Source organism: Daldinia vernicosa (assembly GCF_022497035.1).
Source record: "Daldinia vernicosa strain CBS 139.73 unplaced genomic scaffold F5Y00scaffold_8, whole genome shotgun sequence".
In the NCBI taxonomy this organism is placed as follows: domain Eukaryota; kingdom Fungi; phylum Ascomycota; class Sordariomycetes; order Xylariales; family Hypoxylaceae; genus Daldinia; species Daldinia vernicosa.
In genome coordinates this window covers 601,330-626,596 of record NW_025953924.1, presented here as the reverse complement: position 1 = coordinate 626,596, position 25,267 = coordinate 601,330, and the positions used below count along the sequence as shown (strand labels likewise).

The following is a 25,267-nucleotide window of genomic DNA, read 5'->3' as shown; positions in this document are numbered from 1 at the left end:
AAATTTAAATATATTAATTTTTATTATTAACGGTTTAATTTTAATTTATTTATAAGTTAAATTAATAATAATTTATTAATATAAATAATTTATAAATATAATTAATATATAACCGTTAATTTATTAATATTAAGATTTTAATAATTAAAATTTTAACGGTATTTAAAAAATGCGTTAAATATATATAATTACGTAACGTATTTATTAAAATTAACGTTAAAATGTTAATACGTTATTTTTTTTTTTTATATCCTTTTTATATATTATTTAAATTAATTTATAAAAAAATTTTAATATTAATAATTTTTTATTATTATTATTATTAACATTAATATAATTTTTAATATAATTATTTATATAATTAACGTTAAATTTATTTAAATTATTAATTATTAATAATATAAATTTAACTTTATTTTAAACTTTTTATAATAATTTAATTTAAAATATTTAAAAATCTTATATCCGTTATAAAAAATAATGATTTAATATATAATTAAAAGGTAATATATATTATAATTATAAAACTTAAAATATAAACTTAAAATTAAATAACATATACTTTTTTTTAATTAATAATAATTTTAATTTTAATATTATATTTAAATCCTTTTTAATATTAACGTAAATAAAGGAAATAATTATATTTTAATTCCATTATTTTATTAAAGTTTATTAAATTAAAAATTTATAATACCGTTATAAAAGTTACGTTTATTATTTTTTTTAAAATATCGGTTTTTTATATTAATAATTATTAAAATTACTTAAAAAACTTAATATTATTATATTATAACCGATTAATTTTTAATTATAATAATAAATTTATTAAAATTTTTAAATTTATTAAAAATATATTATATAATAATTTCATTTTTTACGAAAAAACTACTTTAATTATTAAAATATTATAATTAATAAAAGGTAGTTTTTTTAATTACCGAAAAATAATAATATATTATTATAATTATTATTACATTAATTAAATAGCGATAATAAAAGTATTAATAAAAATATTTTAAATAATAAATTTACCATTTTTATAAATAAATGTAATATTTTTATTATCTTTAATTTAATTATTTTATAACTGTAATTTAATATTATATAAAAATTTATTAATAAATTTTATATTATATTTAATTTATTTAATATTTAATTTATTTTTATATTTAAATTAAATAAAACTTAAATATTTTTATTTTTTATATTTTTTACTTTTTATGTATATAACGTAAGTAAATTTATAACTTTTTAATTTTATAATATTAAATTTATAAATTATATTAAATATATTTTTTAATAATATAATAATAAATTTACTTTTTATTTTTACTTTTATTACATAATTTTTAATATATTATAACGTTAATAAATTAATAATTAAAATACGTTTTACATTAATTAAATAAATTTAATAAATTTCATTAACGTTAATAATATATAAACCGTTTTTAATAAAAATATTTTAAAAATATAAACGTTATTTAATTTAATAATCTGATATATTATTAACGTATTAAATATTTAACTTTATTAAATAAATTAATAAATAAAATTAAATTTATAAATTAATACATTTAAATATTTAACATTATTTTTCATTTTTAACGTTATTAATATATAATAAAATAACTTTTATTAATTTTTATTAAAATATTTAAAATAATAAAACGTTAATAAAATTCTTAAAATTATTATAACTTAAAATAATTTACAATTATATTTTTACATTATTACTTATTATTTTTACATTTAATTTATAAAATTTTTTAAAGTTATAATTTTAATTAAATTTAAAATTAATAATTTTTAATATTAATTTAAATGGTAAAATAAAAATAGTTTATATATTTATATTTTATTATAAAATAATAAATAAAATTTATAAATTATCGTTTATAATATATTAATATTAAAAAATTAAAAAAGTTTTACTTAAATTTAATTTAAATATATTACAATTATAAATTTAATATTAAATTAAATATTTATAAATAATCCGTTTAATTTTTTAATTAATAAAAAGTTATATATTATTATATATTTATAAAAAATTATATAATTTATATAAATTTATATATATAATTTAAATTATTATTTTTAATTATTAAAAAAGGAATATAACGTTAATAATTTAAACGTTAAATTTAAAATTATTATGTAAATTTTAAATAAAAAAACGGTTTATTTATTAAAATTTTAAAGATTTTAAATATTTATTACAATTTTTTAATATATTTTAAATAAAAATATTAAATTATTTTAATATAATTATTATTTTTATTATTTTTATTTATTAATATTATTAATTAAAATTAATAAATTATTAAACTTTAATTATAATAATTTTATAATTAAACGAAATAATTTAAGGTTAAATTTATATAATGTTATTATTATAATCGAATAAAACGTTAATATAAATATAACGTTATATATTAACGTATATATTATAAAAATTTATATTATTAAATATTATTTTAAAGTTAAAATGTTTATTTAAGTTTTTATTATATTAATTATTAAAGTTATATTTTATTTTAATAATTGGTTTTTATTTTTATTATTTATAATAAAATTTATAAATAAAGTATTTAATAAATGTAATATTTTAAAATAAAAAGTAATATATAAATTATTTAAATATTTATTATAAATAAGTTTTTATATTATATTTTAAATAAATTATCGATTTAATTTCGAAAATATTTAACGTTTTATAATTATTAACGGGTAAATTTAAAAAATAAGTTTTTTATTTATTAAATACCGTAATTAACTTAATATATTATTATATATAATGTTATTTAAATGGTTTATTCGATATAATTAAAATTATTTTAAATCGGTTTTTTAATTTTAAATTTAAAATTATATTTTCGTATATAATTTAAAATATAAACCGAATAAAAATTAATATAAAAATTATTATTAAATTAAATTTATATTATATTATTTTTTTTAAAAGTTTATTAATAAAGTAAAAATTATTAATAATGTTTAATATAAAATGTATGTTATTATATATATTATATGTAATAAATAACATTATAATAATTATTTTTTAAATTATTATAAAGAAATTTTAATTTTTATTAATTATAAAGAATTTTAAAATAAAAATGTTTTTATTTAAATAGTTTATAATTTATAAAATAAGTTAATTAATTTTTAATTAAATAATTAAAAATATAATATAATTTAAAATTAATTAAGGTATTAATTTAAAAATATTTAATATAATTAAAGTTTTTAAGTTAATAAATATTTAAATTTTAATAATAAAGTTAATTATTAAACCGAGGTTTAATAATAATATAATAATTTTAATGTTTATATTATAAATATTTTTAACGATATTAAAAATATATTAAATATAAAGTAATGGAAATTTTATAATTTATATATAAGTTATTACCGAAATTATTTTATAAATATAAATTTATTATTATTATTAATTAATGTTAACGGGTTAAATAATAATAAAAAAACGTATATATTAAACGTTTTTTTAATATATTTATAATGGTTAATATAAAAATACGGTATATAAAATTCGATTTTTTATATTATATTTACAAGGGTAATAATTAATATTATTAATAGTTATATTTTTTATTTTATTTTTTAATTACCGGTGTAAAATATATTTAATTTTTTATTAATTATAACGTTAAATCGGGTTTAATATAAATTTAACGTTATTTAATATATTTTTATTAATAAAAAGTTTATAATTAATTTAAAAATTTTTTATTAAATTAACTTTTAATTTAAAAAGATTATAATAAATTTAAACGTAATTATAAACGGTTTAAATATAATTATATTAAGTAATTTTTAATAATTTTTTTTTATTAATAACCGATTATTATTTATTTAAAATTTTATTAACGTTAATTTTAAAAATGTAATTAATTACGTAATATACGAGTGTTTTAATTAAATAATTTATTTATTTATTATTATACGGTAATAAGGTTTTAATTAAAAGATTTTTTATTAAGTTTTAAAAGTTATTTATTATTTTTATATAAATTAATTTAAATAAAAGTTATTAAACGTTAAAGTATAAGTTAATTTAAACTTTATTAAAATTAATTATTTTAATATAATTTTTTAAATTTTTCTCCGATATAACGTTATAAATAAATATAATTATAATTATTTATTATTGTTTAATTATTTAATAAAAAACGTTAAAATAATTAATATTAATTTAAGTTAAAAGTTATTTAATGTTTAATTAATTAATAATTTTAAACGTTAATTGTTTATAATTATTAATGCGTAATATATATTAACGTAAAATATTTAAATAAGTTAAAGTTTTATAAACGGGTTTATTAATATTATTAAAGATTTTACGTAATCGAAAAGTTTCGATTTATTTATTTTACCTTTTTTTATTATTTTTTTTTTTTTTTAATTATATTAAATTTTCGCTTTTTTATACGAAGTAAAGTAAAATAATAATCTTTATTTTTTATTTAATTTATTTATACGAAGTTAATAATAAATTTTATTAATAAAATTAATTTTTATTAATAATTATTTTTATTATTATAATTTATAAAATTTAAAAAATTATTTATAATTAAATTATATTAAATATTTTCGAAAAAGAATTTATTATTAATTTTATTTATATTATAATATTATATATAAAATAGTTAAATAATTTAATATTTATTACTTTTTTTAATTTAATTATATTATAATGTAATTTTAATAAGTTAATTAAATTACGTATTATAAATTAAAATAAGTATATTAATTAAATTATATAATTTTTAATATAAAATAATTGTTTATTATAAATAATAATTTATTATTAAACGCTTTTTAAAAAAGTTATTAAAAATATTAAAAAATATAAAAAAATATTTTTTTATATTAAAATTAAAATTTATATATAAATATTATTATAAAGTAATTATTTTATAAATTTTATTAATTATATATATAATTATAAAATATAATTATATAATTTTTTAATTTTTATATATATTATATAATTAAATATATTATTTTTTTTATATATTTATATTAAATTTAAAATTATAATAAAATTATAATTTTTAAATTATAACGAAAAAGTTTTTATTTTTAAAATAGTGTTTGTTTAATTTTTATATTATCTAGTAAATTTAGGTGCTTAAATCTGTTAATGACCGTTTTTAAATGTAAAATGGGCTTAAAAGTGTAAAAAGATACCGTAGCGGACCGAGTTAATATTTAGTGTGGTAGATAAATGGGTTCTAGTCCATTAGATGCGATAAAGTGAATATAAGTTCGTTCTTATATCCACCGAGGTTCTATATTATAAGCGAGGTAGTTTATGAGAGGACTTCTAGCCGTTTTAAGAAGATCTATCGAACTACACCGGTCGATCTCATTATGAATTTCGAAATACGCCTTGCAAAATTATGTGTTGGCCAATGAACCCGCAAGGTCGTACGTAACCGAGAATTGCGGGAACAAACGAGGTCGATCTCCTCTTTGCTTTTTATGGACTTTAGACTTTGGGCCAAACCGTAAGAACCGTAAAGATGATCCGCCATACCTATATGCACTTGTCAAGGCTATCATGCACAGGTACACTAAAATGCAACGAGTATCATGTAGCATGCCGCTACGCATGTAGAACATGTGGATTCGACAACGAGCCCTGCGAGCCTATGACCGGATCCGGCCTTTGGATTTCCGCCGAGTCGAGATCCATTATCTGGTGTTTCTTTGAACCGCTGTTAGGAATTATTTGTGTAGGTTAGGGGTTAGGTTAGCTGGTTAGGTACCTAGTGCAATGCAATGCGAGCGGGTAACAAATAGACTAACAAATAGACGATGTAGAGGGTGCGGGTAGCACTGTGTTGTATCACGTCACACGGGAATCCAGGGTCTGGATTACTTATGACGTTTTCCCGATTGACGCCCCCACTTCAACATCAGATGCATGTGGAGACCCGGAAAAGCTTCGAGAATAAACAACGTGACCAACCCCTCGGCGCAGGGGGGCGCTATGTGATAGGTATGGAGGGGGCTCAACGATGCCACACTGATTTTTCTAACCATAATACATTTTCCAGCGTAGACGAGATCGCGCATCCGTTAGGGCTGTTTGAGCCTTTCCATTAGCCCGAGAAAAGAAAGGAAGAGACGCCGACATCATCGCTTGGGGTTTCTTATAGTGGAAGCTTGGCTGAGGTACCGCAGCTACGGTGCTCGAGGTTGAACGCAGCCCGCAGATATGGTAACATTTTGATGGTGCGGCTTCTGCAAGCGATACGCCGTAGTAATGAACTACGTTCTGTAGCGCTGCATTGCGTTCGGGATCAACGTGTACTATAGCATAGGTTTTTTTTTTTTTTTTTTTGGTTCCGTCATATCTAAATATTGCCAATAACTTGGGGTTTTGCGAGTGGCACAGGATCACTGGAATAGTAACACCATACACTAAATTGGTAGGATTAGCTTGGCGGGCCGCAACTATGCGGTCCAGGGTCCAGTGTGTCCTGAAAACACAAGTAGACCGGGGTGGGAGCATGCAATATTGTATATAGAAAGAGATGCGTCGACGTCGATCACAGAAGATTCCAGCGACGCTTATTGCGCTGAGTGGTGGGCGGGAAGCTTGATGAGGCTTCCCGTCTTCCCGCAACCCTCTCTCCTTGGCCGAGCTGGGTTGTGCTGATGGCGAGATGGCGAATATTCGGCTTCACGAGGGATATCGAGCCTGGTCGAACACGACAGTATACATTTTCATGTTGAACATCCGTAAACGAGGGATGGCGAGAAGACTCGGTGACTACCTAGGGAGGGCACTAGGGGCTCGGGTACCTAGTACATCTTGAGGAAACGGTAAGTCAGCTTAACAAATCTCTCATCAATCTCCTCGTCCCATCCATCCCACGTAGGACCTGATGGGTCTTTCACCTTCGTTAGGTAGGGTAGATGCGTTATCGTGTAAATCCGACAGGCGCAGATATGGCGGCGGATAGGTATGTAGGGCGTAGTGCTCATCTCCTGAGCTCGGTCGGCTCCCTTGGTAGCAGCGGTAGCTTCCAATAGTCTGGGTTTGACGATGGTTGGAGCCAAGAAATTTTGGTATGGTCAAATTTATATGTACATACGTACGTCCACCTGTATGTATGTGTGGAATACCTACATGTGGATGTAACTGATTAACTGATAGACATGTGGATGTGGTAAAGTAGAGAGGTATAGATAGATGGGTACCCCACCGATATCACTAATACGTATTATTCCACTTTTTATTCTTTTCTTTTCGAAAGCGTCTATCACCCTTTTTTTAAAAAATCTTCCCTTTATAAGCCCTTAAGCGTTAAGGACAGAAGGATCCCTTCGGCCCTTTCTTTTAAGTTTTTAGGTAATGGGAAGGGTCATTGGAATCCCGAATTAGGTACACTAACCGTTAGATAGATACCCCAAGTAGCTAGTCGGCTAGTACCACATGCCTTATACATAATGAGTAAGGTTGCGCGCCTACCTTAATTACATGGTTCCGCATCGGTGACGTTGTTTAAAAGACCCTTGACGGAACCCCTAAAAACCGTAATCTTTATTACGACATACCGTTCAGAACATATCAAACCCCCATAATCTTCGTACATACCTCTCACACATACCTGTATGAAGGTACCACGCTCAATAGCCTACCTCCTACATTACCTTAACCTACCATTTACAACACCTAGCATTACGTGTAGGCAACCCAGGTAACCCGCCAGGTTCGAATTAAATATTATTCTAGCACTCTAGCCAGTTCAACATATTATTCGGCATGGGTGCCGACCAGCAAATAATCTAACAAATAAACCCATACACTGTGCGACGTGCCCGCCCCATCAACCCATTTTGTTACCATTACCCATCACCACCACTTCCTACCGATAGACCCCACCTAAACATTCTTCGAACAAAACTAGAGTGGTTAAAGTCGCCGCGGTTTTTTTCAGACCACCCACACGACCCTCTTCCCAGGACTTATTTTACCCTTTTCGCCGCTACATTTTCGTCATTTGTGACTTCGGCCTCATCGCATAGGGTCCCTTTTTCGCAGCGACCAACGTCGACTTCTCTGGGCTGGCGCTGTCTTCCAGGACCAGTCCTTTATATCGCACAACCCGGCAACATGGCTGCTAACGACCAGGTATGAATGGAAACATGACTCTAAATCAAAGTATAATACTTGGGCAAATAACTGACGGAGCCTCGTCTGCCTGAGCAGAACGATGACGGTCATGACAGTGGCAACCTGCCCGACCTAGGGGATGCGATCGATATTGTGACTTTTAGTCAGATTCTAGAGATGGACGATAGTGAAGACGACCGTGAATTTAGTAAATCCATCGTCTACGGGTTCTTCGAACAAGCCGAGGAAACATTCGAGAAAATGGACCAAGCTCTGTAAGCTTCACCCTTGCGCGGTTACTACCTACCTACGATGCTCTTTGTGAACGCTGGTTGCCCCGCAATCCTCTTCATAGATGACCGAAACTAATATGACCGCTTTTATTTTATTTTATAGGGCAGCGCAGAATCTCGATGAGCTGTACCGACTTGGCCATTTTTTGAAAGGCTCGTCTGCAACTCTCGGCTTGACTAAAGTTAAGGACAGCTGCGAGAAGATTCAGCGCTATGGGAAGAAAGAGAACGTCGATGGCAGCCCGGAGAAGGACGAGGCGCTCTGCCTATCTCGAATCACGGAAACTCTCAAGACAGTCAAGTCGGAGTACGCCGACGTAGAGCAGACGCTCAAGAATTTCTTCAACTCTACCTAGTCGACGGACGTGGGTCGAGTTTTTACAGTTTTGAGTTCGAGTTGTGCTATGCTACTAGTAACCTTTGCGACTACGGTCACCGCATGGACATTTCTATGGGTGCGGCCGTTGCTAAAGGGCTTCGAGCATCATGAGAAATGAAGGCTGCTCCAAGTTCTCAGAGAGGGAAAGGAAGTAGCAGCCGATTATTCTACCTAACTCATCAGTTGACTTCAGATATACCCCACGCCTGTCATCTCGTACTTTTACAGCTTCGATCATCAGGTAGAGAGCAGTTTACTTTGTATGACGGTTTTATTGCAGGCAGTTGGTTGATGCGCGTAACTCGGAGCACAATACACAGGACGATCGTCTAGGTTAGGTTAGTCTTAGGAGGCGACAGCTTCTCACGATCGGACAGGCAAGTCGCGCTCCTCTAATACACCAAATTTTTTTTCCGCCCGCAGCCTTACCTCGTCAACTTTGGATATTATCGCTCGTATCCCGCAAAAGAGTGCCAACGTCATCCCACGTGCATTTGGATTTCTTTGGTGTTTAATGCATAGCAGCGCATCTTGACCTTCTCTACGTCATACTCGTTATGCTGGCCGTATGATGCAGAGTCATTGTTACCTTTACCCATCTCTTCCCACGTGGCTAATACAGATCTCCCGTTTGCCGATCTGAGACGGATTACCACGCGATCCTAATATTGTAGGAAAATGTCAAGTAGTTCTGGCTCTTGACTTAGGGGCGTTGATTCGAAGTGAAATGTTAAATTTGGGCTTGGATATCGAGATATTAGCCAATTCGTTTTTTAGTCTGCACGCCAATAATTACGTAAGAGGCTGTAGGTTTAATTTCCCTAGATATACCGAATTATTATCTCAACTCTTTACTTCTCTGTACTGGTTCAACATATACAAAGTTGAATCGCGGACCAAGCCACACACAACCCTGTATGAGAAATTTATTCCTTGGTACAGCTTTAATTAAAATCTAAGATAGCGCCGTATTATATTCACTATGCCGCCGCGGCCGTCACCTACGCATTTCTTATGCTTACCACTTGTTACGGGGCTATCCCGCCACCAACTCTCGGCAAGCCTATCAGCCTTTAGCAGAGATGTTACAAGCCCAGACAGTTTTGCTGTGCCAGAGCAAGCTATTCGACCATTAGGTACACTTCACCTTACAATTGGCGTTATGAGCTTTCCAGGTGATGATGGCTTAGAGAAGGCGGTGGCGCTCTTAAAGACACTGGTACCTAGAAAAATAATGGCGAGCATCAAGGCAGCTGAAGCAGAAAAAAATCAGGAGCGCTCAGCTCAAGAGCCAACTGGGCCGTTGCCCCCTTTATTATCTGTAACGCTGAAAGGTCTACGTTCAATACAGCCAACATCATCTAAGACATCGGTGCTTTACTCTCCACCGGTCGATACTGAAGGTACTCTATTGCGATTTTGCGAAAGTCTGCGATTAACCTTTCAGGAAGCCGGACTGATGGTAAAAGACAATCGACTCTTGCTACTACATGCTACTATCGTGAACACGATATACGTCAAGGGGAGAAATCGCAAAGGTGGGAAGCGACAGGAGAAGCTGACGATCGATGCAAGGGATATAATAGACCGCTATGACGATTACGTGTGGATGAAGGATGTCCCTGTAGAGAAAATTGCGATATGTAAGATGGGCGCGAAGAAGCAGGAGGATGGTGATGAAGCATACGAAGTTGAAGCGGAAATTGAGCTAACTTGACGATTACGTATACAATGTACGGAATACCTATGTAATCAATGTTAGTACAAGAAAGTTGACCTTTAGGTACATCCTATGAGGTAGGTAGCTTGGTGTAAGAGAGCTTGATACCACGGGATCGGAAGGAGCTAATATTAGCCTTTTGTACTACGGTATTGTACTGACAGTCAGACAGTCTACCCGAACTTAAGCCGTTACGCAATCCACACAGCCTCAAGTACCTAGATAGGCGTAGGTCTCCTCTGTAAGGTTCTTTCCGTATTCCGTATTGGCGACCTCCGTGCAGGCAGGTGCTGATGTGGATTGACATGTAAGTCGCGTTAGGCACCGAGAAAATGTATCCGTTTACAACCGATTTTGTCAATGTAGAATTCGTCTTGCAACGCCCTGTGCGCTACTCTGTTATTTTGACGCTATGAGCCCACCAGACAAACGGCGGGGCAATTCCCATTCAATCCGCCCTTCAGCCTCGTCACGAAATAGCATAATCTCCCCTCCTCCTCGTGCACAGCTCACCCGCGCAGCTTCTACCTCATCTTCGCCCGGTCCGGATAACGAAAGTACCCATGATGCCACAAGTTCAGGAAGCAAAGATAATATTACGTCGTCGGCCTCTAAGGAAAAGGAGAGTATCCTTCTTAAGGAGAAAGATGATAAGATTGCCGAATTGAACCGGGAACTTACTGTTATGGAAGCCGAATTCACGCGTGAATTGGATAGGCTCTCTCAAAAAGAAGGCGAGACGGCTAGTTTCTGGCAAGCGAAGTATTCGGACTTGAACCGGCAGCTCGTACGAGTCGAATCCGAGCTCCGATTGCTGCGTGCCGAGGTCGATGTAAGGGAAGAAGAGCGAGCTGAGTTGCGTGAAGGATGGGAACTTTTGCGAAGGGAAATAAAGGAGCGTGACGACGAGATACGAGCTTTAAAGGGCCATATCGCCGGACTCAAACAGTGGGTCAGCACCAATACGGCGAGAGGCCATCAGACGACCGACGAAGAATTTGGGGACTCTATGACGAAGCTTGGGAACGGCTTGCAGAATTGGGTTATCGTGCATTTTAGACGAGCAAAACTTGGTAGGATGGCTCAACAACTATATGTGCGGCTTGGACGGACATTTAATTAACGAGGGCGTAGATTTTACGCATGCCGATGATGCTGTAATCCGCGATCTTGCAGAGCTTGTTCCTATGTATGAGCAACTTGCGGCGTCGGCGAAGGTACATCTCCTTCAAAACATAGTATCCAGCATCTTGGTGGAGACCATCTTTGAAGCCTACTTTGTTGGTCTTCCCGAAGATCAAACTCGCCAATTAACCCAGATAGAGAAGTATCTCGGGTCAATGAGTAAGTACCCTTAAGTTTGAGCTTTGCCTTGGGATGACAGCTGACCCATTATCAGGCTCAATCGAAGCTGTGAACCAATGGCGTGCGACAACACTCACCATACTCCGAAAGGAGACCACCCCGCGGATGCAGGAAGCAATGACGCTAGTGATCGAATCCGTTATTTCAAGGGTCAATCACATTTTAGATACGATTACAGATGCCAGCGCAACGGAAGTTCGGGATAATGCGCTTCGCGCGCTGGTGCATAGCTCGGTTGAACTAGCACGCTTATTGGTAGTGCAAAAAGCTACATTCAAAGTTCACATGCCCAAGATCTTCCCTCACCAAAGGATCTTATTTGAGGCATCTACTATGGAGGACATCGGGGCTGAAGATGAAGAGGACTTGGCTGGACGCGAAATATGCTGTGTAACCTTCCCCGGAATCACCAAGACGGGGGATGAGAACGGCGACCACCCGCATTTCAAAAATGTGGTGGCAAAAGCTAGGGTTCTTTGCGATCCCGAATGAAGCGAGCTACCTCACACTAAGACATAAAACCGAGAAAGACTAAAAGGCGGTGACTTAAACATTTTGATTTGAGATAGCTCAAGTGGCTCGAACAAGATGACATCTTTTAGACGTGGTGCCCCATCTTCCCTCCCGTACGATCTAACTCTATATCGGAACTCGAACGCGTACGACAAATACGGGACGGTAAAATTGGAACACGCACGCAATAGGCGGGTTTGGGAGCCTGAACCAATTGGAGCTGCATCATCATCGCTCTAAATTTACACGACACGTCCCCAAGCGCAGGGACGGGGGGGAATTAGGAGGGGTCAAGAAAAACTAGGGAAAATGAATCGAGTGGAGAAACAATGAGGCTCTGCGGCCCAAAAATTCTACCGGTCCCCCCCCCCTCCTCTCTGTCTTTAATCCACGGATCGAACCTATTGGAGCAACTATTAGTTGTATGCATAGGTGCCCACGATTGACTCATGCAACATATGCGACTTCATGCATATCAATCACTTACCACGCATATCATCCATGCCTAGGAGATATCATAAACGTCGTTCCAAACTCACTGCTATAGGAGGTTCATGATATTCTGACCTAAGAAGAAAATAAGCATATGAAAACAGTCCATCCACCTGAGACACTCGAGACGCTCACCGGTCTCGCAGACAACTAACCTGGCAGGATACCTGACCACCAGATCGGCATCTGTGATACACGGAACACTGTCCCGCTTTCCATACATATTAATTCCCTGATCAAATGCCTTGGCATTCCAACTTACGTGGACCGATGGTCCAATGTACGGGAGGAAGCCAGTAGGAGATATAGATATCTCTTCAATGCTAATATATGAGGTCTCGAGGCAAGCGCATAACATTGGCCAACGATTCGGGGTTTGCACTGAAGACAGCCCGAATCATACGCTAGTCTTATCCGTCTGCGCCTGATTGACAGCACAAGTATGACAGCAAGTTATAGACAAGAACTTTCGTAGCGACAAGAAGAGACCCAACATGATGGACTATCAAGATAGCTAAGAGACGAGATATTCGATGATGGCCCGTCGGTCGAGGTTTGAGGTCTCGTGGGCGACCCTTGGATATGATAGATTGGCCCTCTACCAAATCCGAGCCGGCCATTCGAGACTGAGCGAGTCAAAACCGTGTAGGACTGCTGATACGGCGAAAAGACGCCTCATTGACATGATAAAAATATGGCGAATCGTCTGCACGGCTCTTCTGCATCTACAACAGCTCTTTCGTGCACGGATGACTCCTATTCCCCCACGATAACCCACTTCTGTAGCAGGGGAGGTTGATTGGCACGGGAGTTGCTTGTGAACCATTCAGATACCATTGGGTTATCCACCACTCCCTAGCATAGATTCGATGAGTGGCCTAAAATTATAGCAAGCAAGGAATATGAGATTCATTGCTGTAAACAATTTTGACATGACGCTTCCGGCAGCATTGCCGATCTTCGGATCGGTTCTCGGATAGTTGTGGTATAAGAATACCTCATACTGATTCAATGGCGTTACTGCGATCCGATCAAATATATCCACGTCTCCAGGTAGCGTAGCTGCATTATGTGGCCCCGGGTGGGTGTGGGAGTATGCAGCTCTGGAGGGTTGGATGCACACTCACAAACGAGTCAGTGGTGGGCGCCAACATTCCGGGTAGTGATTGAGAGACGATTATTCGTTGTGGGTGTAATAAGTCGTATATCCCTGCCGGTAAACATTAAATGCTCTGGACCGGATCGTCAGATTGGTATTTCAAGACAATAACAACCCAAGAAGATCCCAGCATCCTGTTTTCTGAGATTTATCTTTTTCAACAAATCTCATAGATGTCAATTAAGAAAGATTGAACTTACCCTGGCCTAAGAATCATCTTACGCCGAATTTCCGAATCCAGCTTCTTTCCCCCCCCTCCACCCCCCTTAAAATCGACCATCTCACTTGGGGCCGCCACAACTCGTTGCAAATCAGCATCTGCAGCAAAGTGGGCCAGTCCAGTTCCGAGCTATACGTATGAGAACCGTATTGCTGCACGCTCGAAAAAAAGAAAAAAAGGGAAAAGAAAGTCGATGACAGTTGGCGTCTGTCCAACACTTCCTTCATTCCGAGTTACCACACCTATATTATCTCCGAGAAGAGATTCAAGGATCTGAGAGCATCTATACCATTGGGCATTAGCTCAGATGATGCTGTAGTCCAAGCAAAGTCTCTTCGAAACCGCCGATACAAGTCCCAAACAATACTCCATCGGCCATCGCTTCTCCATCATATTTAAAAGGTCATCTTGAAATAACACCGACAATCAAGGCTTGGCTCTCGTCTCTGGCCTAGCTGGTTTATTAGTCGTATTCCCCGGCCCGTCCTCGCATCGCCGACAACCACCAGTCAACACTATACTGTCTCAACCCCACCATTCCTCTCCAGGCACCATGTCTATGCGGGAATCCAGCTATGGGTCTTCTTACACAGAAGGCACGGACACTGCGTCGATTTGTAGTGATAACACCATGCCGACTCAATACGGCGACCCTAATGATGGTTTATATAATCCGTATCCTGCTCCCGACCCTAGGGCGATGGGTTTGCCGTGCGAGTTCGTCGGATTTGGGTGCAACCAGACTTTCAACTTCAACGAAGTCGATGCTTGGATCGAGCATATAATTGCTGACCACCTCTTGCACAAACTCCCTTCTAAAGCTATTTGTTGGTTCTGCGACACATGGCGTTTTGACTCCAAGGCGCCCGAAGTTGGATACGACCGCCGCCAAAACTTCGAAAATAGGATGTGGCACATCCGCGAACACTTCATAGAAGGTAAAACGGTTCATGACATACGTCCTGACTTCCATATGCTTGAGCACCTGCATCGCCACAAGATTATCGCTGAGGATACCTATATCGAATGTAAGAGGTGGAACGACCTATCATGCCGTCGTGAAGAGATGAAGCATGTTCGCAGTCGTAACTTTGTGTCACCAGAGATGGAGGCACGGAACCGACGCTCGCAACAGGTTCCTGTAGACATTGTCAAAGATGAAAGACAACGGAAGAAAGCACAGGGACAGAAAGGAAAGGAGCCCCGAGACAAACCAACTCATCGCTCGAAGAGATAAATTGAGGAGGGAGACATGGGGCTATAAGCGCGGCGGGAACGCCCACAGATGGTCCGCGAACCACCGCCGCTATGTCTTGTCGGCAGACAACCAATATGCAATACGTACACCCAACACCCAACATGCCAGCTTTGTTTAAACCCCGGCTCTCGGTCCCGATGCCGGCCCAGGCTTGGCCGGACATTATATTCCAATTCTATCTTATCGTTATTTCTTACCATGATCTATTTCTTTTATCTTTCTTACCCTGGTGGCAGAGTCCTACCCCTAGAAGGGGGGAGGGCCTTATATCTTATAAGTAGTACGTTCTACGTTGGAACGTCGAATGCAGGATCGGTAGCCTTCTTCCACTGCATGATGCATCGCAGATCGGCAAGGCAGAATCGTGCATTCCTTTCAGCCCTACGGCCCCCAGGTTGCCTTGTCTAGTCACGTTTGCATCGCCCCCGATGCGACACAAGGCACCTAATGCAAGGGGGTGATCGGAAGGTGCCGAGCCTTGCCCAACCCCGGAGCCTTGCCTCGTGTCTGGGACATGCACCTATCTAGGGCTGAATCGGGACATATACCATGCACATCGTTAGCTGGCGTAGAGAGCCGCTGGGCGGACGGCATACCGCATAGCATATACTGCATGCTTGGGCGAATATGGGGAAATCCGAACAAGGTGGTACTCTCTTTTCCGGGAAGGACAGCTACTTTTCGACTTAACGACGTTACGATTTTTCGATACCTTATGACGAGTGGGAAAGGCGGTATATATTTGAAATGAATTAGGAATCGAATGGATATACGAAGAGATGAATGACGACTGACGATAATTACGACGATGGGGATGATACCTAGGAGAAATATCGTCTAAAATAGGGCTAACAGCAAGGGCGCAAACGAAGGGAAACAAAGATACCACTCAGAATTTGCGTTGGATTTTCCAATGATTATAATGAAATCCCCCTTCTTTTTCTCTCCTCTCACCGCAATTTTGCCTCGTAGGAGTGAGTCTGCGTATGTATGCTCGTGGTGGCGTAGCAGGAGCTTCGCCTCGCTACCCATCATTTGACCGTCCAGTAGAATTTTCTTAGCCAACCAGCCAACCAACTAACAGCCACTGGTTCGTCTATCTTTGAATTTAAATTATACAGTTTCTAGGCAGTGTAGTATGCCCTTCGTATACCTTCAAATATATACTCTTAACATGGCCGCGGAACCTCTCGCTCCTATACCTACCAACCTTTGTAATTCCGCTTTCGTCGTCGGGACGGCCCCTCATCGGTGTGACTAATCCCAACAGACAACAACAGCAGCAGCAGCAGCAGCAGCAGCAATAATAAGACCTAGGTATATGAAACGGAACAAAAGAAAAAAAAGGAAAAAAGGAAAAAGACCCAGGGCAGCGTGCCGCTGGCTGGCCGTGCAGTGCAGCGCAGGACAAGGCAACCGTCCGCCTCGAATTTTTGAATCTGACAGGGTGGGTACCGAACCCTCTTTTTACGCCCGGCTTGTTAGACGTCGATGTCCTAAATATGTAGGTACGAGTCGTGATTCGCCCAATGGCCCGCGTCTAGGACAACTCGGTATGGGGAAAAACGGACATGGCTGCCCCTCTTCTACGAAGCCGGGCATAACGACGCAATGTAATAATACGGGCGAGAAGGGTAGGAATCATGCAGGCGAGACAGTATGGCCGGGTTAACACGAGCAAGACGTAACGCGGTATAGGAAGCGTGATGATTTCTTCTTCTTCATCATCATCTTCTTCTTCTTCGTATGTATGAACCAATATTCTATACTAACAAATCGAGTCCCCTATATACCGATGGCACATACAGCACATTCAACCTTCTAGCTCATACATCATCGAAGCAGTGCAACCTCGGCTCGACCCGAAGCGCCTCTTTAAACCCAAAGAGAGCCTACTAATTATTAGCTCCTAGCGGCGTAACATATCATCCTGTCGGTTCGGATATATCCAAAAATCATCTGTTCCGCCCTCGTCCTTTGCTTTCTAATGCAGTTGAAGAGCCAAGGCTCTTATAATTTGTGCGAGTTTAGTGAAAATCTGCCTCAACGCGCCCGTATCGTACACCATCGACCTTGAGTTCGAACCCGAGACCGGCGCTGTCGACAATCATTTCGAGCGTAAAGTCTAAGTTGTCAAATTCGACGCCCCGTGTCGTCGTAAGCCGCGTAAATAAGCTTCGCGGCACCGCACTTAGATCCGTTGTCAGGGTGCAGACATTTATTAGGTCTCGTGAGTACGCTGCTGGCGGTTCGTCTGCTTCACACGCGATCAAGTCGTCTGTCACCACCAACGACTGTCCTGGTCGAAAGTTACGTGTGTAGTGAAAAGCGATCGGCGAGAGGGGAGATATTGCCTCACCCTACAACATAGAGTTATGATGTTAGAATAAGTGAACAGCGAAGGGTAGGAGAGAGGAAAAGGAAAAGGGGGTGGGGGGAAGAGGGACGGGAAATAACCGACACTTCACCCACGGGTTGATGACTTACCTTCGCGATATGCCATTGCATTCGGTCGCTGACCATCCACCGTTCCCATAAAGGACTCCAGTATCTTTCGCTCACATTGTGTTTCTCTTCATCGTAGACGGTTGCGTAGGATGTTCCGTAGTGCATGCGAGCCTTCCTACTAATAACCATATTTCCTTCGAGCCCACGTAGTACGGCTCCGCGGACCACTGCTGTCCAAGCGTACACGGGCTGCATCACTTCAATATTGCCGTTCCCTTCGTATGCTAGGCTGGTAGTAGCATGTGTTGGTCGCTCTGTGTATGGAGGTGGTGCTGTGCTTGTAAAATGCGACTTCAGCCGTCGGTAGAGGTAGTCGCTCTGACCGAAACCACCGACTAATATGATTCCCGAAACGATTCCTCCCTTACTACGGATAACATCTACCTGGCCTTGGACGAGGTCGCAGACTTCCTTGACTACCGGCTCGAAAATGTCCTTGATCTCTTCGGCTGTTAAAACGAGGAAACCCGAATCCACTCGCGCTTCTTCATCGTCGGGCAAACCTGGGAATCTGTGGGCCGTAAGTCGTTATTCCTTAGGAATGAGTAAACGGTAGTTAATTGTAAAATAAATCTTACGGAACATTGACTTCTTGATATTCATCTTCATTGAAGTTCCTCTTGACGAACTCCTCGAAGTATCGAAGGCCCATCTGCCAAGTTTTGGCTTTCTTTAGTTTCATCTCCTCGAACCGACTATGACCGAGCCGGCCTCGAACGTGCTCTTCGAACCTGTAGTTTAGAAATGCACTTCCACAAAGGCCACCGGTTCCAACGGCCGACTCTTCAACCCTTAGCGGCTTTAACGATATGATTTTATATGCGATCAAGCTGTATAACTAGTTAGATATGGGCTCGGTAAGTATGTAGGGGGCCATAAAAACACTGACTCTACTGTCCCGCCACCTGCATCGCATACGATGAAGTTATCTCCCACGCTGAGGTGATTCGGCTGGATAGCTTTCAGAGTATAGACAGCAGCGGCTTCAGGCTCGCTGACCATCTGGATCTCGGACTTGACGCCCATTCCAGCCCTTTCAGCAGCCTGTAAGGTTGTGTTTTTCGCTGCATCAGACCACACAGCCGGGCAAGTGAGTACGAAATCTACGTTAGTTGATGCCATAAATGATTCTCCGTATCGCCGAGTAAGGGTGTCCATGGTGTGTTTATAGATCTCAGTGAGATAGTCGCTGACGGCATCAACAACTGTCTTATTATACTTCTTTAGCAGCGTGGCAGTCTCCTGCGGGCTGACATAAAATGGTAGTTTCTGAGATCGGTCGAGGAAGAGCTTAATACATCGTAACCGCGATTCCTCCGGCTTGAACTGAAAACCCCATTTCACATTGGGCCTCGTCCCCGCCGCCGCATCGGGCGGGAAGTCGTATGAAATCTCAGTAGGAACTTTGTCAGATGTGATGCCGTTCCCCCCGGGCCACGTCTTGATGATCTCAACGTCATCCGGCGTTGATGTATATACTGCGGCTACCCTGTATACTAGTCAGTTTGCTGTAGCCGTACACGACGGTCTCGTAGCTACATAAATTATTATACTAGACTCACCCAGAAAACGTGGTACCGAAGTCGACACCGACAATGAGGCGGTCATTTATAGTTAGAAGCTCCCGAGCGGGCTCCCGCACCGGACCATTGACGGCTTCTGTGGATGCCGGCGGAGTGTAATTAGTAAAATAGTTCCTACTAGCCTGATTCCTGGGACTTGGGGATGATCGAATTGGTAAATTGATATTCATGATGCCGCTCTTTTCGATTCTGTCAGCGTTGAGACTCATTCAGGTATACCAATGGTCCAATATGGGCCCCCTGATATATATTTGTGGTCTTGTCGTCTTGGCGTACGCGCCTTTGTTGGGGAAGAGTTGCGACAGAGCGTGAGAGAAGGTGACCAATTGTAGAGTATTAGTAATCCAATAGACTAGCGGATCCAGGAATAAGAAAATAAATAAAAAAAGGTTTATATAATGACAAGAGTGTAAATTAAAGGAGGATTAGAATAGAATAGAAATGTAAGAGAGTAAAAGATTAGAGTTGAAGCGTGAAAGTTACAGCCGTTGCACAGCCGCTCTAGCTTCCAACCTTCTATGTCAGTATGCAACTTGCGGGGGCTGACCTCTCCTAATAGACTAGAGAAACTTTGGTATTTTAACTTAACTAGTACCTTGGGTAGTTAGTGGCATTTAATTCTAAAATTCTCATCTTTTCTTCTTCAAGAATTCCGTGTGAACACCAAGTTTCGTAAAGACTCTTAAGAGTGAAGAGGAAGAGGAAGAGGATAAACCTGCCATAAATAGTACGTAGTTATTCTGGTTTATTCTGCTGCCTGAACCGAAACTGCTACCTGGATGCATTCCGAGTCCAACGAGGCAGGTACCAATGTATCTCCCTCTGGGGCTGATTTCGAGCTTTAGGGCTACATACATAGGTACTTGACGTATGCATGTATACCACTTTGTCATGCTTTTATAATAGGTACCAATTCGCAAATATACCACTACGAGCATCACTATCATGATGAAATCTAATACAAAGGAGTCTTAATAGTCCATGTAGAGGGAGGACTCTTGAGTGAGGACTCTTCTCAGAGTTGATTGAGAGCTAACGCTATGCCCAGTGTACGATATAAATAGTGCTGCATTATATACCCGTCCTTCGATTACCATACCGTATATGACAAACTATCAGGGTTGCAAACCTCCAGACATGTCTAGACGAAAAGTTAAATTCTTCCGGGTCAAACTAACCGCCCAAAACACCAAGATAACATGCGGATTTTTTTCTACTTTGTACAATTGCTGTGGTTGCCAGGCCCGTCTCAACTGTGCCCTACTAATCACCACGCGTATCCCTAATTATCTTTTTTTTCGCCGTCAGATGCAACGAAGTAAATGTGCCTGAGGCCACCCACATCTAACAAAGGGAATCATGTCTTGCCGGGTCCATGCCCTTTTGAACCTTGCAAATCAAATCTATAGTGGGTATTCTCGAAGATAAGTACGGGCGAAAACACAAAATCAGCTGGCCTTTAACCATAAACCAGCCGCTGGGGTATTTGAGATTCGAGATTGTTACATCGTAGACTGGACTGGCCAAATGTCGAATCGGACTCCAGATCGACGAGCGGAAATCGAGCCAAGATCGGAAAGTATGCTGGAAAATGAGCGCTGCAAAATATAATGCTGTAAGACTCCGTAGAACCCAAAATGAACTCCTAACACCGTGCCATGAGGAACATGTGAAACAACCAATACCAATCGAAATGTTTAGAATCTGTTGCCAGCAGCCCAAATGCTTGCAGCCGCCGAAGATGCCCACTCGCCTTCTTCGTACGGAGGAGTAGGCCACTTATTCTGACCATCTCGTCCCGAATTTTTGCGTAGGTCTAACGGCTTGGGTGCTAGGGATTCATGGCCATCCCCGAAAAGCACGGCATTTCCACTAGCTGATGGGGACGGTGTCGGATACGGGTTCGAGAGCCCAACATTACTGGCTGATTGTCGAAGATTGGCCTTTCCTTCCTTCTCGAGTCGCTTCATGGCTTTATGGGTAGAGTGAAGTGCTTCGTCTAGCAGCTCATCTTCCTCGTCCAAGGCGTCGCTCTGCACGCCGTGAGTTGCTTGCGCTCTCCTCGTTCGGCTAGAAATCGGCCCAGGCGTACGAGCAACCCCGATAAGGTTATCAACAGATCTAGGTTGCTGATGAGGTAATGAATGATGTCGCTTCAAGTTGCCACTTGACACAGCCATATGAATAGGCGGTGCGGGAGTACTCAGCGCGGAATTATGGGAATCGTGTAAAGTGCGATCTAACGATTCGTAATTGTCCACCTTCGCCGTAGATGCGTTCTGGTCAATGACCATTGAAGATCGATTGCTAGACCAAGGCCCACAGCCTGCCTGTGCCTCGAGGTCCTCATACGAAGGCGAAGCAGGAGTTTGATGCCTACCAGAGAACCTCCTAGCTCGCTTGCGTAGATGGGAAAAGAAGCTTTCTTTGTGCCCACTCGGCGGTGAAGCTAGCCCACTGCCGCCATTCAGAGCCCGTTCAGCTTGTTGCCGGTGCATCTCAGTATAATGGTTTGTGGCTGAGGCTACCGAGAGCTGGCGCCCGATCTTTTTAGATTTGTCGTTTCCGCTGGCATATAGATCATTATACGAGGGGGTGCGGTTCGACGCCTGAGCAGTCACAGCATCCGACAAGGGCGAAATAGGTCGGATCGTAGGCAAAATCGGCATGGGAGCAACATTCGATGGCCCATTAGTCCATGTAGTGCGCTTACCAGCGGCTGGCCTCGGTTTGGCAGCAGGAACTTCCGCGGGTTCGGGTGAATGAATTGGCGATGGACGCGGAGCCGCAACTATATCCTTCACACTGATAGGCGCAGGTGGACTTTCCGTGGTATCGTTGCGGCCGATTAACGATTTTCTGAACCAGGAGGGCTTTGATGAAGTTGGCGTCCCGGAAGCAGTGTCTTTCCCACGGCTTATGTCGGATTGCTTCCGACCTAGTATCCTCGATGCTGACGACTTAGGTCGTAATGGGTCAACTGCATCTGTGAAATATTCATGAGCCAATGCCTGGGTCGATGTTGGCCGGCTCTTCGGGTCCCACATCAAACACCAAGTCACAAACTGGCTGAGAGACGCGGGCCATTGAGGTGCCTGAAGTATCGTGTCCATTGAGTGCGGTGCCATCTTCGGGAAGGAAAACCCAAGCTTTCCAGCCAGTCGTGTTCCTTCTCTCCAGTCTCCTCCACCTACTCGAGCGCCCGCCTTGTTATACCAGTTTCCGGGACTACCCATAATCTCGCAAACCCTCCAAACCTGATCAACTTCGTTACCTCCTGGGAAAAGAGGCTTCAATGTTGCAATTTCGACCGCCATGGCACCAACGGCCCAAATATCTACAGGTGCAGAATATTCACCGGCTCGCAGTAGTACTTCCGGAGCACGATACCATCGCGTCGATACATATGTTGTGTAAGGTAACTTGGAATGCGTCTCTCTTGCCAGACCGAAATCAGCAATCTTCACAGTGTATGCCGGAGGCGTAGATGGCGGCGTCATCAATGCTGAATACCGTCTGAAAGAGTTAACAGAGTCTTGGTGTGCAGATGTCGTGACAAGAATATTCTCGGGTTTAATATCGCGATGGAAAAAGTGGTGGGCGTGGATATGTTCGAGACCTTGCATAATCTGAAACAAGATGCTCTTGACGCTTGCGTTGTCGAGGCACTTGTGATCGCGGGCTTTCATAAGCTGATACAAATTTCCTTCCATGTACTCCATACATATATGGAGTTTCTTGGTGAACGGATCGAGGAAAATATCAAGAGCGGGAACCAAATGGCTGTGCGGCGGTAATGTCCTTAGGAAAACAACCTCTCGAAGCTCAAGACACGGTGTGAAGGACTCGAAGGTCTTCTTCATAGTCTTAATAGCAACCTACAAAGTCATAGTTAGCCTACTGTCTTGCCCATTATACCTATTCACCGACATACCACAGTGCCACGGCGAGCTACGCTCGAACCAGCAGTCCTAACCCTTGCTAGAACCACACTACCAAAACTTCCATCACCGATCTCCTTCAAAACTTCGAATCGATCCTCAAGGGGCAGCTTGTTAGCTTGAGGTATCGAAGACCCCCGGAGGGAATCGTGTGCGACCGTCATGTTGACCATTTCCTGTGTTCTTGTTCGATCCCGATGGCAAGCTGCTGGATAGCCCTGTTTAATCCTACTGAATAAGAGAGATATGACTACCTTCTCTCGTACAGTCACTGTACCCTCTTAACAGCTCTATTGAAGAGCTATACTGACGTACGGGTGCATTCAGCTTGGCGAGAACCGTTGATATAGAACGTAAGCGGTTCGGGTGTTGTCAGGATGGTTACTTGATGTGCGGATACTAGACGTTGTTGTCCAAAAGAATTGTCGAAATCCACCAAGATAGAATAAATAGGATAGGCAATATGCAGAGGGACAAGACAGGAAATGAGCAGGAAGAGAATGGATTAATAGGGTAGCTTAGATGATTAAAAGAGACAAGGGGGTGACGAGAACCGGTATGCCGGAGGGCGGGTCGGCGTGGTCAAAGCTGATCTAGTAGGGGAGGGCTTCTGGAAATACTGCACACTCCTTACTAGCGTATCAGATGTCGTCGTGTTGGGATCCAAGGGAGTGACGGATTGACGATTTCGTATATTGGTTTGGTTTTTTTTTTAAAAAAAAAGGAGAGGATGTAAGATTTCTGACCGTTGCGATTTATTATTATTTCAAGTTTGCACCTTTTCTTCGAATACGCTGCCTTTGATTAATCTCTTTGGCTGGACTGATTGTTTCGAAAATGTATTTGCGAAGTAGACTTAGAAATTCGTCGCCAGGCAATGACGAACTAGGGAAAAACACCGATAGTGAGAGGAATCAACAATTTAATGAAGGCAGGAAAAACTAATAGTGAAAACTAATCGGCCGGTTGTCTTATCGCGCATACAGGCACCTTTCTGTATGTGAATATGAGCGCAAGCTAAACCATAGACTGAAAAAAAGAGAGTGAGGGAGAAAGAGTGAGAGAGGAGAAAGAGATACGGGGTCGAATTGGAACGGCCGGATGGGAAGGGATCTCGAACGAGTGGACGAATTGATGGACGGATTGATTGATTGAAGTGATTTCAGAGGTGTTTGACAGCACCTTCTCATGCGCTAAGCTAGAAACTGGGAAGGGGGGAGGGGAGGGGGGGAATAGGTTAGGTATCTTGGGGCAGCTTAAGCAGCTTAGCATGAATTAAGTTCCCCGGGGGAGCATAATGACACCAATTTCGCTACTCACCTGTGGGCAGACGTCGGGTCGCCCAGAAAATCGAGCCAATCTTAGCAATTTACGCTTAAGACCAGGGGTATGAAAATGAGAAGAGAGAAAAATTTTAGTGAGTTACAATTCGGGTGGATTCCCCTTTTTTTAGTTTAATTAGCTATGGTCTTATTTTCCCTTTTGGATACCCAACAATCGCCATGCCTTTTTCGTGATTCCTGCGGAGGTACCTTTCATATACCTCTTTACCTACGGGCGGTTAGTGCTTTTTGAAAGGAACTCTCTAGGTACCGATGCGCGTTCCGGAAATCATTATTATAGGTATGTAGTACCTACATAGTAACTGCATAAAAGCACTACTCGGATATTTCGTTGT

At 39.4% G+C, this 25,267-nt stretch overlaps 7 protein-coding genes across 7 annotated transcripts; 4 read left to right on the top strand and 3 right to left on the bottom strand.

Annotated features, from left to right (window-relative positions):
* Positions 1-8,158: 8,158 nt before the first annotated feature.
* Positions 8,159-8,807, top strand: F5Y00DRAFT_259051 (histidine-phosphotransfer domain, HPT domain-containing protein; the record flags this gene model as incomplete). The annotated part of the gene is made up of 3 exons (XM_048010810.1): positions 8,159-8,176; positions 8,255-8,433; positions 8,555-8,807. The coding sequence occupies 3 exons, from the start codon at positions 8,159-8,161 to the stop codon at positions 8,805-8,807; spliced, it is 450 nt and encodes a 149-aa protein (XP_047868024.1).
* A 1,005-nt stretch (positions 8,808-9,812) lies between these two features.
* On the top strand, positions 9,813-10,547 carry F5Y00DRAFT_259050 (kinase A anchor protein; the record flags this gene model as incomplete). Its single annotated transcript, XM_048010809.1, has 1 exon — positions 9,813-10,547. One exon carries the CDS (start codon positions 9,813-9,815, stop codon positions 10,545-10,547), a length of 735 nt encoding a protein of 244 aa, XP_047868023.1.
* A 97-nt stretch (positions 10,548-10,644) lies between these two features.
* On the top strand, positions 10,645-12,688 carry F5Y00DRAFT_206634 (uncharacterized protein). The gene is made up of 3 exons (XM_048005446.1): positions 10,645-11,623; positions 11,685-11,894; positions 11,950-12,688. Exons 1-3 carry the CDS (start codon positions 10,963-10,965, stop codon positions 12,405-12,407), a joined length of 1,329 nt encoding a protein of 442 aa, XP_047868022.1. The 5' UTR covers positions 10,645-10,962; the 3' UTR covers positions 12,408-12,688.
* A 1,553-nt stretch (positions 12,689-14,241) lies between these two features.
* Positions 14,242-14,689, bottom strand: F5Y00DRAFT_206638 (uncharacterized protein). The gene has a single exon (XM_048005447.1). It carries the CDS (start codon positions 14,524-14,526, stop codon positions 14,293-14,295), a length of 234 nt encoding a protein of 77 aa, XP_047868021.1. The 5' UTR covers positions 14,527-14,689; the 3' UTR covers positions 14,242-14,292.
* F5Y00DRAFT_206687 (uncharacterized protein) lies at positions 14,647-15,803 on the top strand. Its single transcript, XM_048005448.1, has one exon. The coding sequence runs from the start codon at positions 14,853-14,855 to the stop codon at positions 15,534-15,536; it is 684 nt and encodes a 227-aa protein (XP_047868020.1). The 5' UTR covers positions 14,647-14,852; the 3' UTR covers positions 15,537-15,803.
* Positions 15,804-17,275: 1,472 nt separating this feature from the next.
* Positions 17,276-20,119, bottom strand: F5Y00DRAFT_228615 (actin-like ATPase domain-containing protein). Its single transcript, XM_048006658.1, has 5 exons — positions 19,628-20,119; positions 18,955-19,554; positions 18,644-18,895; positions 18,045-18,576; positions 17,276-17,917 (listed from the first exon to the last, which is right to left on the bottom strand). The coding sequence occupies exons 1-5, from the start codon at positions 19,855-19,857 to the stop codon at positions 17,585-17,587; spliced, it is 1,947 nt and encodes a 648-aa protein (XP_047868019.1). The 5' UTR covers positions 19,858-20,119; the 3' UTR covers positions 17,276-17,584.
* Positions 20,120-21,162: 1,043 nt separating this feature from the next.
* Positions 21,163-24,184, bottom strand: F5Y00DRAFT_206622 (Pkinase-domain-containing protein). Its single transcript, XM_048005445.1, has 2 exons — positions 23,583-24,184; positions 21,163-23,526 (listed from the first exon to the last, which is right to left on the bottom strand). The coding sequence occupies exons 1-2, from the start codon at positions 23,760-23,762 to the stop codon at positions 21,346-21,348; spliced, it is 2,361 nt and encodes a 786-aa protein (XP_047868018.1). The 5' UTR covers positions 23,763-24,184; the 3' UTR covers positions 21,163-21,345.
* Positions 24,185-25,267: the final 1,083 nt, after the last annotated feature.

Bases quoted from the DNA above. Each gene is read 5' to 3' on its own strand.
- F5Y00DRAFT_228615 (XM_048006658.1), bottom strand. From the start codon at position 19,857: ATGAGTCTCAACGCTGACAGAATCGAAAAGAGCGGCATCATGAATATC. The intron at 19,555-19,627 runs GTGAGTCTAGTA...ACTAGTATACAG, and splicing joins TTCGGTACCACGTTTTCTGG to GGTAGCCGCAGTATATACAT. The intron at 18,896-18,954 runs GTCAGTGTTTTT...CTAGTTATACAG, and splicing joins GCAGGTGGCGGGACAGTAGA to CTTGATCGCATATAAAATCA.
- F5Y00DRAFT_206687 (XM_048005448.1), top strand. From the start codon at position 14,853: ATGTCTATGCGGGAATCCAGCTATGGGTCTTCTTACACAGAAGGCACG.
- F5Y00DRAFT_206638 (XM_048005447.1), bottom strand. From the start codon at position 14,526: ATGAAGGAAGTGTTGGACAGACGCCAACTGTCATCGACTTTCTTTTCC.
- F5Y00DRAFT_206634 (XM_048005446.1), top strand. From the start codon at position 10,963: ATGAGCCCACCAGACAAACGGCGGGGCAATTCCCATTCAATCCGCCCT. The intron at 11,624-11,684 runs GTAGGATGGCTC...ACGAGGGCGTAG, and splicing joins TTTTAGACGAGCAAAACTTG to ATTTTACGCATGCCGATGAT. The intron at 11,895-11,949 runs GTAAGTACCCTT...ACCCATTATCAG, and splicing joins GAAGTATCTCGGGTCAATGA to GCTCAATCGAAGCTGTGAAC.
- F5Y00DRAFT_206622 (XM_048005445.1), bottom strand. From the start codon at position 23,762: ATGGTCAACATGACGGTCGCACACGATTCCCTCCGGGGGTCTTCGATA. The intron at 23,527-23,582 runs GTATGTCGGTGA...ATGACTTTGTAG, and splicing joins TAGCTCGCCGTGGCACTGTG to GTTGCTATTAAGACTATGAA.